Genomic DNA, 17093 nt, shown 5'->3' with positions numbered 1-17093 from the left:
CGACTCGCACTTCTGGTGCACCATTCACATTCTATTAACCAAAGAAGATAATTTATATGTATCACAATTCAATTGGCCAACACAACTAAACCTTATTGATTGCATAACTATAAGAACATGTGTTCTTCATTTGTTCAGTTCGTGATATCGAATCCAACAACGATGACTCTTGCATATGGCAACACCACCCCCCCCCCCTTTTTTTTTTTTCCTTCTGTCAATTTGTTCCCTTTTAAATTGTTTCAAAATGTAACCACAACTCGAATAAATTAGTGAGCTGCACTTTCAGAATACTATTTACATTTCGCCAATCAAAGAAGAGAAATTTACATTTTATGACCTTAACGGTCAACGGAATTAATCCTTACTAGTCACATAGCCAAGAGAATATATGCTCATCATCAGTTTTGTTCACAATATCAATTTCCAACAATGACCACTCATGACCCATGGCAACCAAAACAACACACTTATAATTATACCCTTTCTCCATCAATTCTTTCCATAATTCATAAAATTTCACGTCTCACACAATTGAAAATTCGTTCATATTAAACGAACTCAAAATTTCATTTCATAATTTTACTCATATCCACCAATAATAAATGAAGAAAACTTCATGGTCTTTCCACCTTTTTAAATTATAATAACCAAATCATAACCTCAGTTTATGATTCCATTCTCACTCGATGAATTTTCATACGAAAATCTATTCCTGCTATTTGGAAATTTACATCGTAATTATTGGTAATCTCTCTTCCCATTACTTTTGGCAACACGAATACCATAAATTATGACTATAAACGATATTGGCACAATCAAATATCAAATTTCAAGCCATAACTATCGTGACTAACAAAATACTAGAATTTCACGCCATAATTCATTAATGGCAAACCAAACCAATCAATTTTTATAATTTTAAACTTTTCTCGTCAAATTTTCCTCATCAAGCACAAAAACTCATTGGAAAACATTTATATTAAATGAACTCAAAATTTCATTCCATATTTTCATTCATGTTCATCCATAACCACAATATATACTTTTTATTTTCATTCGATAAATTGTCATGACTTTAATGAATACCAAATTTCCAACCACAATTATCATTGCCAAACATTTTAAATTTCTAGCCACACTTATCATTGTCAACACAATGATTCTACCACCATTTTCTTTTATTTCAATCAATGACTAGTAGGTTGGAAAAGATTGTAATATACCTGGCCAATACACATTACACTTTCTTTTTCTTTTCTTCTTCTTCTTCTTCTTCTTCTTCTTCTTCTCTTTTTTTTTTTTTTTTTTTCTTTTTTTTCTTTTTTTCACATCCACGGGCCTTTTCTACCCAATTTCACATTCACGGGCCTTTCTTGCCCAATTCCACATTCACAGGCCTTTCTCGCCCAATCTCACATTCACGGGCCTTTTTTGCCCCATTTCACATTCACGGGCCTTTCTCACCCAATCTCACATATCCACCCTTATATCCACGGGCTTTTTTTTTTTACCCAATTTACATATCCACCCTTATATCCACAGGCCTTTTTGCCCAATTAAATTTCTCAAGTGCCAGACATAATACAAATTCTTCATCTACTTATCACCACCTCATAATCACTTTAACATTCAACATTTTCATAATGCATAACATAATAACAATCCAAGTCATTTCATTTCGTGATAATTCACGATATATATATATACACACACACACCACATAACTTCCTCATTATACAAAGAACTTAGAGAATAATGCAATAGCAATGCCAATAATAATTTCTACTATAAGAACTCCATAACCACCATGGAAATTGCACCACAACACAAGGCCAATCATATATGTATCTCACACATATATATGTCACATGCATGCCACCTTATTCACAAAGATTATGAAATCATGCAACCATAATGCATATCATCATTAATACCAACAAGAATTCAAGAACATTGTACATTACAGAGTAGGATCATTTGCTCTGATACCATTTTGTCACGCCCCGACCCTGACATATTTGTTTTATTTCGGGAAAATAAGTATATTGGTGATAGGCCCGAACTAAACTCTTGTTTAGTTAACATACCATTAATCCCAATTAAACACAAACCCTCACAATAAATTTATAACCAACATTTAATTATCAAAGCATAAGGATAAAACTTAAGTTATTAACCCAAACTCTCTTCTCTTAGCACAATCGTTCAACAAAAGATTTAACTCGATTAATTAGCTCCCACTTATCGTGTTTCTTTACTTATAGGTCTTGTTTCCATCCATGGTCCACAATCACAATTTCTATATCAAATGCACTATTTCTTTTCACACTTTGTCACCACCTTCCTTTATAGATCAAATCTCATTCTAATTATTTATTTTCGAAGTATTTAATCTCACTTATTTTATGGTTGCATCTAACGTCTCGTTAGACTGCTTACGTACCCCAAATAGGGATCAAGCCATTCGTAGTTCACATTTTCAAAAATGCAAACCAAACCCGAATATATCATTTAGTTCAACATATACCACAATCGTATTGACATTTAAACCATATCAGTTAGGTCTCAGAAGCATAATTATAATAACGAAATTTGCATCAAAACATAATGTCGGCTCCCTGGCCGTGCGCTGCCGCACTCACTGCAGCAGGTGGCAGTCGGCCGTCCCAACTTGCCGGAAAACTAAACTATTTCTAACATTTCTCAAAAATTACAGAAATGAAGATCTTAAGGAGTTGAGCAAACTTTATACCGGCGGCCAAGTCCAATTTGGCCGGGAAACACCTCAATTTGGCCACGAACCGCTGGAATCCTTACTTTTGGGTGTTCTTGATTCGACTCCAAACCAACTCCGACGCCCCAACCAATGCATAGGCTTTGTTCCTGGGTTTGAGGAGAGTGTTTTGGTAGTAGTAGTTGGAGGAGTTAGCTTCATAATTGGTGAACTGACGCACCCTCCTTTGAGGGTTTTACATAACCCCAAATTTGATTGTTTTAGAAAGAAATTAGGATGGAGATTGAGTGGCAACGACATGAGTGTCATTTTGGCACCTTTGCCGTCGTCAAAGGTGGCCGGGTCGGGTCACAGGTTGGGGAAAAACCTGGTTTCCCCATGCTTCTCTCTTTCTCTTCTTTCCCTCCCGATTCTTCTCTCCTTTCCAACCTTTTCTTTTCATCACAGCCGTTCATTCCCCTTTTTTTTCCATCTCAACCACACATGTGGCACAACACATTGGCTCCAATTTTCTGGAGCCTTCTAAAATGAAATAAAATTACTAAAATATCCCTAACTTTAAATGTTAATAACTCCGTTTCACGAACGGTTTACGCCTACGCGTTCGTGAGATCGAGCTCTCTTCAAAAAATATAAATTGTGACCTCGAGAGGGCTACGGATTTTAGATAATTAATTTTCCAAACTTTAAACCTCGTAACTAGTTTAATTTAAAACTTAACTCACATCAATTATTATAAATTCTTGAAAAATCAAATAAAAGCTCAATACTAGAATTACGTTAATTGTAATAATTTCCCACTTCTATTTCCATAACCATAAATTGATTTATTTTCGATTTTCTCTACGTATTCATAATTATGAATATTTAATTCATATATTTAAATTTTTAGGGTATTACAGGATATGTGGAGTCTTGAAAAGAAAAATAAAGGGTAACGTATAACGTTAAAAAGTATAGATATTTTTTAAGTTTTTTTAGGCATATATAAAAAATATAGGCTTTTTATCTAAACTGGTCCCTGAGATTTGCATAACTTATCACTTTGGTCTCTGAGATTGAAAATCAATAGAAATGGTCCCAGAGATTGTCCACCATCCATTGTTTTGGGTCCTTCCATTAAAAACTCCATTAAGTGTCCCAGAACTCTTGGCCGAAAGTCTGGGCAATTTTCAAAGCTTTGTAACTCAATCGTTTCTTAACCAAATTCCACCCATAATATATCAAAATGAAGATAAGAAAGTGTAGAACAAGATTATACCTATTTGGAAGCCCAATGTTTGCCGAAGATATTCGAAAAATAGCCTAAAAGGTAACTGGTCCACAGGAAAACTCGCTAGAAACTGGGTAAACTTTAAACATTCATAACTTCTTCAATACTCAACGAAATCGAGTGATTTATAGTTACCTTTTTCAACGGCTGAATCATCATGGTTTGACTGGAAAACGGCTCGAAAGTGGCTGTCTTGGTCTCGAGTTAGCCACTTTCGAGCCGTTTTTCGGTCAAACCATGGCGAAATAGCCATCAAGAAAGGTACCATTCTCTTCATCTCGTTGAGAAGTATGATTTTCATTTTTGAATCACTCAATTTTGTTGAGTATTGAAGTTATGAACATTTAAAGTTTACCCCGTTTCCGGCGAGTTTTCTAGTTTTCCAACGGACCAGTCACATTTCAGGCTATTTTCCGGCCATCTTTGGCAACCATTAAGCTTCCAAATAGAGATAATCTTGTTCTACTTTTTCCTATCTTCATTTTGATATATTATGGGTCGAATTTGGTTAAGAAACAATTGAGTTATGAAGCTTTGAAAATTGCCCGAACTTCCGGCAAAAAGCTTTAGGACACTTAGCGGAGTTTTTAGCGGAATGACCAAAATAATGGATGATGGACAATCTTAGTGACAATTTCTATTGATTTTCAATCTCAGGAACCAAAGTGATGTGTTATGCAAATCTCAGGTACTATTGTGGCTAAACAGCCAAAAATATAAAAACATTATCTTTCTACTTATCTTTAGTTTTTTTTAATATCTATAAAATAATATGAAAAACAAAACTTAAAAAAGAATATTAAAATAATGTGTTGTTACAGCGGTTAGTAAACTGAAAAAAAAAATTAAAAAAGAAAAAGAAAAATCAGCCAATAAGTTCTCATATTCATCATCTTCTTCAAAATACTTTTCCAGATTTTGGCAACTTTTATACAAAACTAATGCCCAATCGAACGCTCTGAGGTGCGCCCCGACGAAGTTAGGCAAGTTTTCCGCCGACTCCCACAAAACAGAGCTGGCAAGCCACCTTCCTAGCTTCCGATGTCGCCTAGGTGCGCCCGAGGCGAGTATTTTAAAACACTGATCCTAGTACACTATGTAATCTTATAAGATCAAGAAGATCTTTCCTATTAGAGTTTGTATTACTTTGGAAAACAATTTTTTGTCTCCCAGCACAATTTGTGAGGAAATCACACACCCATTTCTCTCTTTATCGATTTCCCTCTCTATAAATGTATGCCACAACACATTATCAACATGTTCTTAACACCGCACTAAAGATAGTTGTACATCTTCAATACATTGAGTACTGCGTTTCAATCACTCTTTTGTGATGGACTTTTTATTTATGTTGAACTTGATACTAAGCATTGAAGAATTATAGGGTTTAATTCAAAAAGTTCTAGATCACATAACAGCCTATCAATTTGAATGAGGTGTTCATTTTACGGATTGAAACAATCTGGGTGGATATGGTTTACTCGTCTAAGTGATTATTTGATCAGTTGGGAAATGAGAATAAACTATGCCATTGCGTGTTAATTAAGAAGTCATATTCCAAATTTTTTAGAGTTGCAGTCTATGTCAATGATATAAATCTCACTAAGACTCTGAAGTGCATGAGAAAATTCCCTCACACTTAAATCAGAATTCGAGATGAAGGTTCTTGGAAAAACTTGTTTATATATTAACCTAAAGTTCAATCGTTGCTCTGACGATATTATGGTCCACCAGTCAAACTACACCTAAAAGTGTTGCTTTGAGTACACCCATGATCACCCATACGTTAGATGCAAATGAGACCCTTGAAGATGTTGTATAACCTAAAGTTCAATATCTAAGTTCAATTAGCACTTTATTGTACTTAGTTCATTGCTTTAGGCAAGACATCTCATTTGTAATCGATTTGTTGGTAAAGATAGAGCATTGCGCCTACACGCCGCCATTAAATTGGCATTAAAGACATTTTTTCCATTGTTATGGATTTAGGCTTATCTATACGCATTTCGAGTGGATCAAACTCCATTGATCATTGGACTGATGCTTGCCTATTTTGTATGCTGACGTAGGTTACTTATCAAATCCGCAAAAAGCACGTTCTCAGGTGGTTATGTCATTACTGTTAAGAATACCGTAATATTTTGAAGGTCCACGAAATAGACCTTGGTTACGAAATATTTGAATCATGCCAAGCCTACTACACCTCCCCACATCACACGTGAGGGAGATGGTTGAGAGCTCTAATTGAGCGTATTTGAAGTACCTGCAATTTTTCATTGAGCATATTCGAAGTACTTGCGATTTTTCATCTATCGTTAAGTCCCAAAGACAATGTAGGAAGACAACGCCGCATGTATTGTCCAGACCAAGCAAAGCTACATCAACAAAGTAAAAAACAAGCTTATTATGTCTACATCACTTCATGAAAGCATTAAAAGATTAAAGTCAAGCATATGCAATCCTAAGACAACCTTGTTGACCTTTTCACGAAGTAACAGTCAAAGGTAACCTTCTAGAAGCTTGTCCAAGGCATTGGTATGCATAACTAACTCATTTGCAACACTTGTAGTTCTCAAAGGGAGTTTTGTCGAACTCAGAGAGAGTGTCTTGATGTATACTCGCTTGACCTTAATGTTCTCTTTTTCTCTTAGATCATGAGCATTTTTTCCACTGGGTTTTTACTAACCTGATGAGGTTTTTACTAGGCACCCACATTGGGATTGTCATATCCTTATGTGCGTTTTCTACTACTTGCGTCATGAAGATGTTAACTTACCTTTTTCTCATTGAACTATGGATTTTGTCCTGTTGATTTTTACCATGTTTTGATGAGACTTACTCTTATGTGCAATCCCTATACGAGACTCATGTTTGCCACTTGTTCCTACTAGACGACACGACTTTATCAACTATTGTTAATTTACATGAAGATCAGATGCGTCACCTACTTGAGTATTTACACATTCAAAGGGGAGTTTTGTTGTTAGAATTATAGCACATGTGTGGTTATGTAATTCCTAGTAAATTACATTGTTCTAAAAATCCCTAGCATCGCCTATGACCCGGCCTGCTTAGAAGCTACATGGTTAACTACCATCTCGATTAATCCCTAGGCGTTTGAAAATTAAGAAAGGGCGTCTAAACATGCTTAGGCACCCGCCTAGGTTGTAACTCTCACTTAGACAGAAAAGAGATAACTTTCATTTTGCATTTTATAATTTTCAATAAATTGCGAGAGACTTATTGACTATTTAGATGAACACACATTTTTTGTTTGATCCCCATATTTTTATTATCTTCTATATGACATATATGTTTGTTCCTCATGTTTTCATTATGTTCTATAATGTAGCTTTACTAGCACCACCCCTAGAATATAGGCTCATTTAAAAGTGCTTTTCGAATGAATGAAGCTGCTTTTAGTGAAATATTTTTGGATTTCAAAAGTACTTGAAGTGCTTCATGCAAGAAGCACCAATCATGTGCTTCTTCTAGGAAGCACTTCAAGTGTTTTTTTTTTCCAAAATTCACCGATTCTATAAACATTTTCATCAAAAAGCATTCAGTCATTCTAAAAGCACTTCCAAATGATAACAAATTCCTTGCCATTTATAGGGTATTGTTTCCTATTCTATTGGTACATGAACCTTGTCAAGTTAATCATCAAATCCGAGGTTTTTCTCAACTGTATTCCATCTTCAGTGTTCCTTTTACAATTCTAAGCTTGTCACTCGACATTACAGAAATCGACTTTTCCGCTGAGAATGTTTGAAATCCAAATGCCAGGGTCCAAACAAAATCTACACTTCCACCCACCAATAACGAAAATGCATTGAATGTTGCATCAAAGAGGAACCTTGATGCATATAATCGTGTGCCAGAATCTACTACAAATTGTAGAACCCGTCTAGCAAGAGCATTAATGTGAAATTCGCAGAGTAAAATTGTGCAACCTTCTCAAGTCAATAAAATTTTGGAGATAAATTCAAGACATAAGAAGAAAGAGTAGCAATGACCGACGTAAAACAAGACTAGAGAATAAATATCGGTCTCTCTTCCGTCACCAAAGGGGAGAGAGACCCCAAAGGGTACAGTTTCTTTTTAAAATCCTTAACAAAAACTCCAGAATTCCAAAGACTGATCGTACCAATAGTTAAACACTGACAGACCACAAGCACATAAAAGGCTTTATAGATAGACTCCTAGAAGTATGTCATCCATTAAACACACCATAGGTCTCCCCCTCAGCATCCAAACTGTGTTTTAAGGCTCAAATTGAAAATGTTTCACACTTATGAATCAAATCCTAGCCATAAGAAAACAATAGAAACACAGACACTCTACAGAACTACACAGAACTTTGGGGAGCTTCTGGCTTGTCGGTTTCCATTGGTTCTGTAGAAGCATGTGGAGCCTCATTGTTGCTGTCAGCAGGATTCCCCATGGGGCCAGCATCTCCGCCATGAGGTTGCTTATTTTCCTGAGGAGGTGGGGTTGGTGGAGTTTCAGGGGCAGCTGGCTTGGTTGGTGCAGGTTTGGGTTTCGTCATTATCGGTTTGCAAAACCTGTTAACATAAGTGGATAAAAGAAAAGATTACTACTATGTCAGATATCATAGAGCTTTAAAAAAAGACTAGCTTATTACTACAGGCTACGACTGTCTAAGACTACCAGCTCGTCAACTAACCAAGGAAACAACAAATTCATCAATGCAGAAATAGTACCTGTCAACTGCTTCAGCCTTTCGCCTCACATCAGCTGATAAGAGTACTGGGTTGGCATGTTTGGGGAGTGAATCTTGTTGTTGCTTCTTCTCTCTTAACCAGGCCTCAGCTTCAACACACTCATTTAATACCTAAATAACACAAAGAACATTGTGAGTTGGAATGGCCGAGAGTGGAGGAAGGGGAAGAGAGCTCATCGAGACCCTTACCTTCTGTTTATCAGTAATATCAATGTGTTCAAATTTTGCATCACTCGATGCTGCAGCTTCTCTGTAACTATTAACACAGTAAGCGAGTTGATCAATCATTGTTCCCCTCTTCGTGTGTTCCTTGACCCGCTCTTCAATGGGATCACCTTGCTGTAATTTGACAAAATCACCCATCAGCTCTAAACAATCAAAACCAACGGCATCAAGTTTAATCGGTGCCCTTTCACAACAATTTGGAGAAAAACCACCAGAGAATTAAAAGAAAATCGTTACTTTCTTGAGTTCCTCAAGCTTGGCAATGTACACTCCTTTGGTTTCATCTTCACCATCTTCATACAGCCAATCCTCCACCTCTTGAAGTTTAGCAATAAATGTTTCCTTCTCCGATTGAGTGACAAACTCCTGATACTTGTCATTAAGCTGGATACAAAAGATAAATTTAGTCATAAAATGGTAAAAAACAAGGCAAATGTTCCACGAACATATAAGCAAACTACCTTGTTTCTCATGTCATAGACATAGGCCTCGACAACATTTTTCTTGTCTTTTGTTTCTTCCATAACACGGTCTTGTAAGGCCATCTCAAACTCCTTCTCAATTGCCTTCTGCACTTCATTTGGAGGCATCCCTCCGTAAACCAACTCTGTCACAGGAATATTTGTTTTCTTTACCTTTATCTTTTTAGCATCAACCTACATCGCGAAAACAAAGACATCAAGAATGCAACCCGCAAATGGAATCAAACAAACCACTGATATCATTTACCATTCCAAAAACAAAAAATTTAATTAACATTTAGCACAATCCATTATCTCTTCTCCATAGTAACATTAAATGTAGATTGTCCCTTGAGTAAAAGATTATGAGGAGCGCAGAATTTAACAAGCTTTCTCTGTAGTTAACATAGCTGAACATGTGAAGATTGATCAAATATAAGCTTAGCACAATGGACTTTTAAGTATATCAAAGCACATCATAGAAACCTGGTCATCTTACACCATTCATCTCCCTTAGTCCAATAATGTTCACTCAAATCGAGTAGCTAAACATTATAACCAAAATGCATTGTTTGCTTTGTTATTGCCCTCCGACCCCTTCCCCAAGTGCCCCCACGTTGCAGTCCAAGGAAAAAGAACAAATAATTCATGGAAAACCCGTATATGAGTATGATAGAGAGAAGACAACTGACCTTCGCATCAATTTCCATTTGCATAGGCTTGTCCCCTGACTCAGGAACATCATTTTTAGCACATGGAGCAACAGCAGTGTCCTTAGCATCTTGCATGTTCACATCAGTCTCATTAGTACTTAGGGGAGCCGTATCACTGGGGGCCTCATCAGTCTCCATTTTAGCAGGCTCATTTGTTTGCTCTTTTGCGACAAGAACCTCAACTTCTTCTTCCACAAGCTACAGCACATGAAGAAAAACAAATAAAATTAGAAAGAATAATCAACCAATAACAACCATAAGCACAAAATTCTTTTAATAAACTTACAGTTGCCGAGTCTATAGACACTATCCCATGCAAATTCAGGCGAGCTTTGACTTTTAGTTTTGCCCGCTCATTTTTAGTAGACTGGAAAGGACCAATCTGCACATGTAGTATAGTATAACATTAACAAAAATCAGCATATAACCTATTAGTATTGAGACAACTTAGAGCAAGCAAGCTTATATTCGATCTTCCACTCACCGTATATGTGCTGATCTTTGCAGGTGCCTGCAAATCACTAACATCAGCATATTGCACATCAACTGAAAACGTGCTTGATCTGTAAAATGTAAGGGCCTTGATACTTGGAATAGGATTTCCTTTGGGGAAAACAATTGTACTTTGGTTGTTCTCAACTGCTCCGTTCTGGGCGTCAGGACCTGAACCTTTCCAAGACAGAGAAATCGAAAATGGGAAACTTTCATTCACCTTCACATTAAATGGGATAACATTAGTTAAAAACAAATCAGCAGGAAACATAATGTACTACAAAAGTAGCAGGTTACACTATATGTAGATTTGCTCAACTAATGGAAACAAATACAGATACAAGGAAAGAGTTAAACTCACCTGAAACTCTCTAACTTTGAATGTCGGACTAAGAATTGCACATTGCAAAGCACAACCCCTAGCAACGCATTCACTTGCATTCATAGTTCGCCTAGGCTCCTTTTTGAAGAAATCTGTCAATATCTTGATTATAGCAGGAACTCGAGAGCCTGAACCAACAACCTCAACCGTATGAATGTTCTCTATTGAAAGTTGTGCATCAAGAAGGGCCTTCTCCAAAGGTCCATTCACACGCTTCAAAATGGGAATACTAATTTGCTCAAATTCATCTCGCTTTATGAATCCCCTAACATCCTTCTCTTCCATTAAACACTCTATATTCAAAGGTGCCTCGGGATTTGCACTAAGCACCTTCTTCAGCTTCTCACAAGCAGTACGAAGACGAAGGCAAGCCCTTGCATTCTGGAACACATCAATCTTGTACTCTTGCTTGAATTTAGCTGCAAAGTGGTGGAACAGTGCTTCATCAAAGTCCCTACCTCCCAAAGACTGGTCAAAGGAATGAGCCAATATTTTCAACTGCCCCTTCTTAAAACCAGCAATGCAGACTTGCATGCTAGCATGCCCAATATCAACAAAGGCAACATTCAATTGTTCATTTTCTGGTAAATCCGTCTTGTAAATACCATAAGCCAAGGCAGTCGCTGTAGTTTCATGGAACAAGCGAAGAGGGTTCAATCCAGCAATTTTTGCTGCATCCATAACAGCTCTTCTTTGGAGATCAGTGAAATAAACTGGAATCCCAATACAGCAATCGACAACAGATGCATTAAGATTCTTCTCAGCTATGATTTTCAGATTAGAGAACAACATTCCAAGAACTTGGGTAGGTGTAAATGTCTTTTCTTCTCCCAAATAATGGGCATGAATCAATGGATATCCATCAGGCCCTTCAGAAACAACAAAAGGTAATGACTTGATATCCCTTTGCAACACAGGATCCGAGAATTGCTTACCAATCATTCGTTTAATCTGGGAAATAGTGTTCTTAGGGTTCATCAATGCTGAAGCAGCCCCAGCAGTCCCAATAAACCGCTGCTTCTCACTGAAACAAACAAGGGCTGGAGTTTCACGTTTGGACTCATCATTAAGCACAATGTCAATACCCCTCTGCTTGGCTACGGCCACAATGCAGCTCTCGTTTCCAAAATCAAATCCAACCACGCTCATCTTTGCAGAATTTTAAATCTGGAAAATAAGTAAGACCCAAATTCAATAAACAACCAAAACTAGAATCCCCAATCAAGCAAGAGCCCATATTCATTAAACAACTGAATTCTAAATAAATAACAGTAGTTTGATCATACAAACAACCAAAATTCCAACATTCTAACGATGAATATCTTCACCATCATCACGACAATTAGAGTACCAGAAACAAACAATATAGTCAGTAAAGGAAACAAAAATATAATACCATAAACTACACCTTCGCAAATCTTGGATAAAAAACCGTCCGTCCCCATTCAACATACATAACATACAAAACAATAATCTTAAAGAAAAAAAAGATTAAAAAACCATTACATAACATACAAAACAATAATATTTAAATAAAAAAAATTAAAATTACGCAAACCTAATTGCTAATTCAAGCCCATGCTAATCACTCAAGCAATCTATAAACGTCATGATTATCTAATTATTAGAATCTCATCAAACTAATGGAATCATATGTTCACCGAAGTATAGCACAAACCCAAAAATAGCCAACCCAAAAGATATGAGAAAATAATTGAATCGAAGCAGAAAGTGATGCATTCTAACACCAAAATTACTTAAAACCCCAACCGAGGTTAAACCCTAGAGTAAAATATCCAAATTAGGAAACATAAAATCTACAGCAGATCTAATAACAATTTCACACAGAGTGTCACGCCCCGATCCAGACCTACGTCCAGGATCAACGCGAGACAGTAAACTGTAGGGAGATGCCAGGAAACACAAACTAAAATACTGAACTGAAAATAACAATAATCGCATCTTTTTAAGGAAAAGCATACGGGTAACCTAACACTCCAAGCTCCTTGAACTCTGTTTGTTACCCCAAAGCTCTTCGTATCTACTAAAACCTGCACAATCGCCCCTACACTATAGGAATGGTGCACCGGGCAAACAACAACCCGAATAAGCTGCGAAGCTCGTGTGAGTGGCAATAATTCTACGTATATGATAATAATAAAAATCATCCATCGATCACAGTTTATAAACGTCAAATATAAAATCATATTTTATGAAATCATAATCAAGTCGCTGAAAATCTTGAAGGAGTCACCCAGACATCCAACAGCTCGTTTGAAACAAGTCACAAAAGCTCACAACCATAAACTCATACAACACAATGAAAAGTAGGGCTAGAGCGACACAGTTCGGCCGAAGCCTACATCTCTGAAGCTATCTCAATCCAAACTTGATCCAAAGAATCAACAAAGCAATTAATTAGGTACCGAACCTCTTAACGAAACCAAAACACCAAGCGAGATTCCGGACCACTCAACGAAATCCAACCAAGATACGATTCCGGACCACTCAACGGAATCATGGTGTACAATGAATATCGAACCACTCAATGAAATCCATGATTCCAGACCACTCAACGGAATCCTGGAGTACGAGGAATTCAGACTTCTCAACAGAATCCAGATGAAGCAGGGAACCGGACCACTCAACGGAACCCCAGTGGAAACCTAGTTCCGGATCACTCAACAGAACCGAGCGGAAGACCAACAACCATAATGTACAACGGCTCAAAGAAACGAGACAAGGCATACGTTACTCAATTTACAAAAACTCAATGAAACAAGAAATGGAACAAAGCACAAGGTACACAATTAGAACAACTCAATGAAACGAGAAATGAAATAACGATGCGATATGTGAAACAGGTTTCTAAGCAACAAACCCCATGACAATGGGTTCAGGGTCCACTACTAGCCCTCACATTTCATCACAACATGCCAATCATACAAATCAAACTATATTTCAAATATACATGTCAAATCTCATTCCATAAACATAAATCAATGATTAAGTATTAAAAATAATAATTCAATAGAAAACATATTTATAAAACCAAGTCACATCGACACAGGATAACAATTATGAAAATAGGGCAATCACCAATATCATATATATTAAAGTCACTCACCTAGAGCCTGCACTACGAATCCCTAGCTCGAATATTGAGACGTCCACGTCCGATCGTCGCCTAAAACAAATACCAAATCACGTCTCAAAATTTATCAATATAACAAGTAATTGTAGCTTGTACATGTCATCTAGGACATGCTAGATGAATTCAGGATCCATTGACCAAAAGTCAATTGTGGATCAAAGGTCAACCGTCGGGTCTACAACCCTAGCAATTCAATCTGGCACATATCGGATTTCAGATCCGTAACTTGCAAAAGTCCTCATTATACTCATAGAACGACATACTAAAATTTCATCGTGATCCGACGGTCAGATCTCCACTACTCACAAATTCAATTGATGGTCAATTATCCAATCAACTACAAAACTACGTTAAAACATTAGAATTTCACTAAACGGATGTCAAAAAATGATTCAAAACGTTGTATTACCCTAAGATAGGTCCTAGGCCAAAACCCGAAAAAATATCAACAAAAGCCAATGGTCAATATAGGGAATATTCCAAATAACTCTTCTTCCACCTCTCCTCCGATCGTCAGATTCTGCAGATTTTGCAGATTTTCTGGGCAATCTTTAGAACTCCGTATCTCACTGGTTTTTCAACCAAATTCGACTCATAATATACCAAAACGAAGATAGAGAAGTGTAGAACAAGATTGTACCTGCTTGAAAACCAAATGGTGGCCGGAGGTGGCCGGAAAATGGCCTGAAAGACGGCTGTCCGCGGGAAAACTGGTAACTCGCCGGAATTTCTGGGCAAAATTTAAACGTCCATAACTTTGTCAATACTCAACGAAATCGAGTGATTCAAAAACTAAAATCATATCTTGGAACGAGACGAACAGATTGGTACCTTTTTCGATGACTAAATCGCCGTAGTTTGGCCGGAAAATGGTCTGGAAGGTCACGGGTTCGCCAGAAACTGGACAAACTTTAAATCGTTTAGCTTTCTCATTTCTCAACCAAATCATGCTATCCAAACATGAAAATTCATCTACACATCATGAGGAATCCAATTATGGTGCTTAGAGGTCTCACCTTGGTCAGAATATACGGGAACTTGACCTGCAAAGTGACGGCTCAGATGGAGGTTCTTGATTTATTTGATCCCAAGGTAAACTCGAGCAGCCAACACATGAAACAGGTTCCTGGGATGATGGTGAACACAGTGAGTATGTTTGCAAGGTCCAATGTGCTGGAAAAGAAATGGTGGTGGATGATGGCCTGTCTCGGTGAAGAAGAGTGAATGAGAGGGAGAGTAACGGGAGACAGAAGAAGAAGGGGAAAGAAGCCTCTGCGGGAACGCTTTTGTGGAGACACGGAGAAGGCTTTTGGTAGGATTTTCGCTTTTTATATATTTATGAATTTAATCAGTTTAATGTTGGGAATTGGTGTGGGGTTTTATAGAGTTTGAGGTCAGGTGGTGCTAGAGGTGTCTGGAGAGATGCTTGTCCTTCTAGAAACGTCTTCCGAAATTCGGGAGAGAGGCAAAGGAGGAATTTTCGAGTGGTTTTATTTTATTATTATTCTTCTTCTTCGTATTTGGATCGGTTTGGAGGAGGTTTATGAGCTCATTTACAAGAGCTTCTAGTCCACACTAAAATTACATGATTGTTGGGTTTTAGGTTTATGGTCCCATTTACAAGGGTTTCTAGTCCACAACAAAATTACACGATGATTTATTTATAATTATTTATTTTAACAATTGAAATGTAAAACAATATAGAGGCGGATGTGTGGTCATAGTCACATTAGTTAAGGTAGGTGTGCTCTTTTTATACACTCGAGTTCGTATCTTTTTGCAGTAATTTAAATTAGTTAGACCATCTCCAAAGGACCTCCAAATGAGATGTCAAAAATGCCACATAGACTTATAATGGTAATAAATGACATATCATTTATTCCAACCGAGATGTCAAAGTTGACATGGAAAAGAATGATAAGCTGATGTGGACAAAGAGATATCAAAAGGGATGTGATATCCACACACCCCATTTTACTTCTCACACACTTTTTTAATTTTCGGTCATCGGATTAGATAAATTGAAGAAGATCAACGGACATAAATTATCAAGGGTGTGTGATAAGTAAAATGGGGTGTGTGATAAGTAAAATGGGGTGTGTGGATAGCACATCCCTATCAAAATTGAAGCTGCCTTCAACTATGGTTTTTGTTATTTCTGAAGAAATTTCACTTGCCTTACCTTAAATGCTAGCATATTTAAGTATTATTTTATTATTTTTTAAAACCAACAACAACCCAACTATTATTATTTTTGTTTAAAAAATATATAAATGAAGCAATAAATTTTGGCATATTGGGTCAAAGAAAAATATTGACAACATGCCAAACTGCTAAGTCAGCCAACAAATTGAAATTTGATGTTTTGAAATTGACGTATCTTTTAGAGATGCTCTTAAAAGTAGAATATATACATACACACACACACACACACACACACACATATATATATATGTTTGTGTGTGTGTAGGTAATTTAGCCAAAAGTCAATAAAAACTTTACTCTTAAGCCGTATGTCAATTAACATATTTTTGTTTTGGACTTAATCAATGATATATTTTTATTAATTACGCATAGGTCACTGATGAATGCAACATAGGTTTAAGTCATTATAAATAGTTAGAATTTGACTATTCTATCATTTTCTCTCTTTCTCTCTCTATGAATGTCTCTAGATCAATTTTATGGAGATCCTCCGGACCGATGGATCTCTTCCATTAATACAAATCCAACGGCCAAAATCACTTATCCTTCCTATTTTCCCCTGAACTCTTCTTTTTCTCCCTTCGAAGCTCTCAACCTCGAACAACCAACTCCCTAAATTCCAAATTAAATTCAACCCCACCTCAAAATCAACCCCAACACCGCCACAACCCCACCCAACCCACAAGCACCAATTGTAGGTCCCTTAC

General features: G+C 36.9%; 1 protein-coding gene across 3 annotated transcripts; it reads right to left on the bottom strand.

Annotated features, from left to right (window-relative positions):
• Nucleotides 1–8022: 8022 nt before the first annotated feature.
• On the bottom strand, nucleotides 8023–15697 carry LOC137708969 (heat shock 70 kDa protein 15-like). 3 transcript variants are annotated; one of them, XM_088689748.1, is made up of 14 exons: nucleotides 15198–15340; nucleotides 15013–15081; nucleotides 14822–14911; nucleotides 14155–14214; nucleotides 13017–13097; nucleotides 11007–12194; nucleotides 10638–10865; nucleotides 10440–10535; nucleotides 10133–10351; nucleotides 9441–9635; nucleotides 9217–9363; nucleotides 8944–9093; nucleotides 8735–8865; nucleotides 8023–8575 (listed from the first exon to the last, which is right to left on the bottom strand). In XM_088689748.1, the coding sequence occupies exons 6-14, from the start codon at nucleotides 12174–12176 to the stop codon at nucleotides 8359–8361; spliced, it is 2553 nt and encodes an 850-aa protein (XP_088545874.1). In that variant the 5' UTR covers nucleotides 12177–12194; nucleotides 13017–13097; nucleotides 14155–14214; nucleotides 14822–14911; nucleotides 15013–15081; nucleotides 15198–15340; the 3' UTR covers nucleotides 8023–8358. The 3 variants fall into 3 exon arrangements, with proteins under 3 accessions (XP_088545874.1, XP_088545872.1, XP_088545873.1); XM_088689746.1 differs by lacking the exon at nucleotides 13017–13097 and having other exon boundaries at nucleotides 15198–15697; XM_088689747.1 differs by lacking the exon at nucleotides 13017–13097 and having other exon boundaries at nucleotides 15013–15090; nucleotides 15198–15321.
• Between the last annotated feature and the right edge of the window lie 1396 nt (nucleotides 15698–17093).

This window comes from Pyrus communis, chromosome 17 (genome assembly GCF_041283825.1).
Source record: "Pyrus communis isolate YQ-2024b chromosome 17, ASM4128382v1, whole genome shotgun sequence".
Taxonomy (NCBI): Eukaryota; Viridiplantae; Streptophyta; class Magnoliopsida; order Rosales; family Rosaceae; genus Pyrus; species Pyrus communis.
The sequence above is the reverse complement of the archived record's forward strand: the minus strand, read 5'-3'. Positions and strand labels throughout refer to the sequence as shown.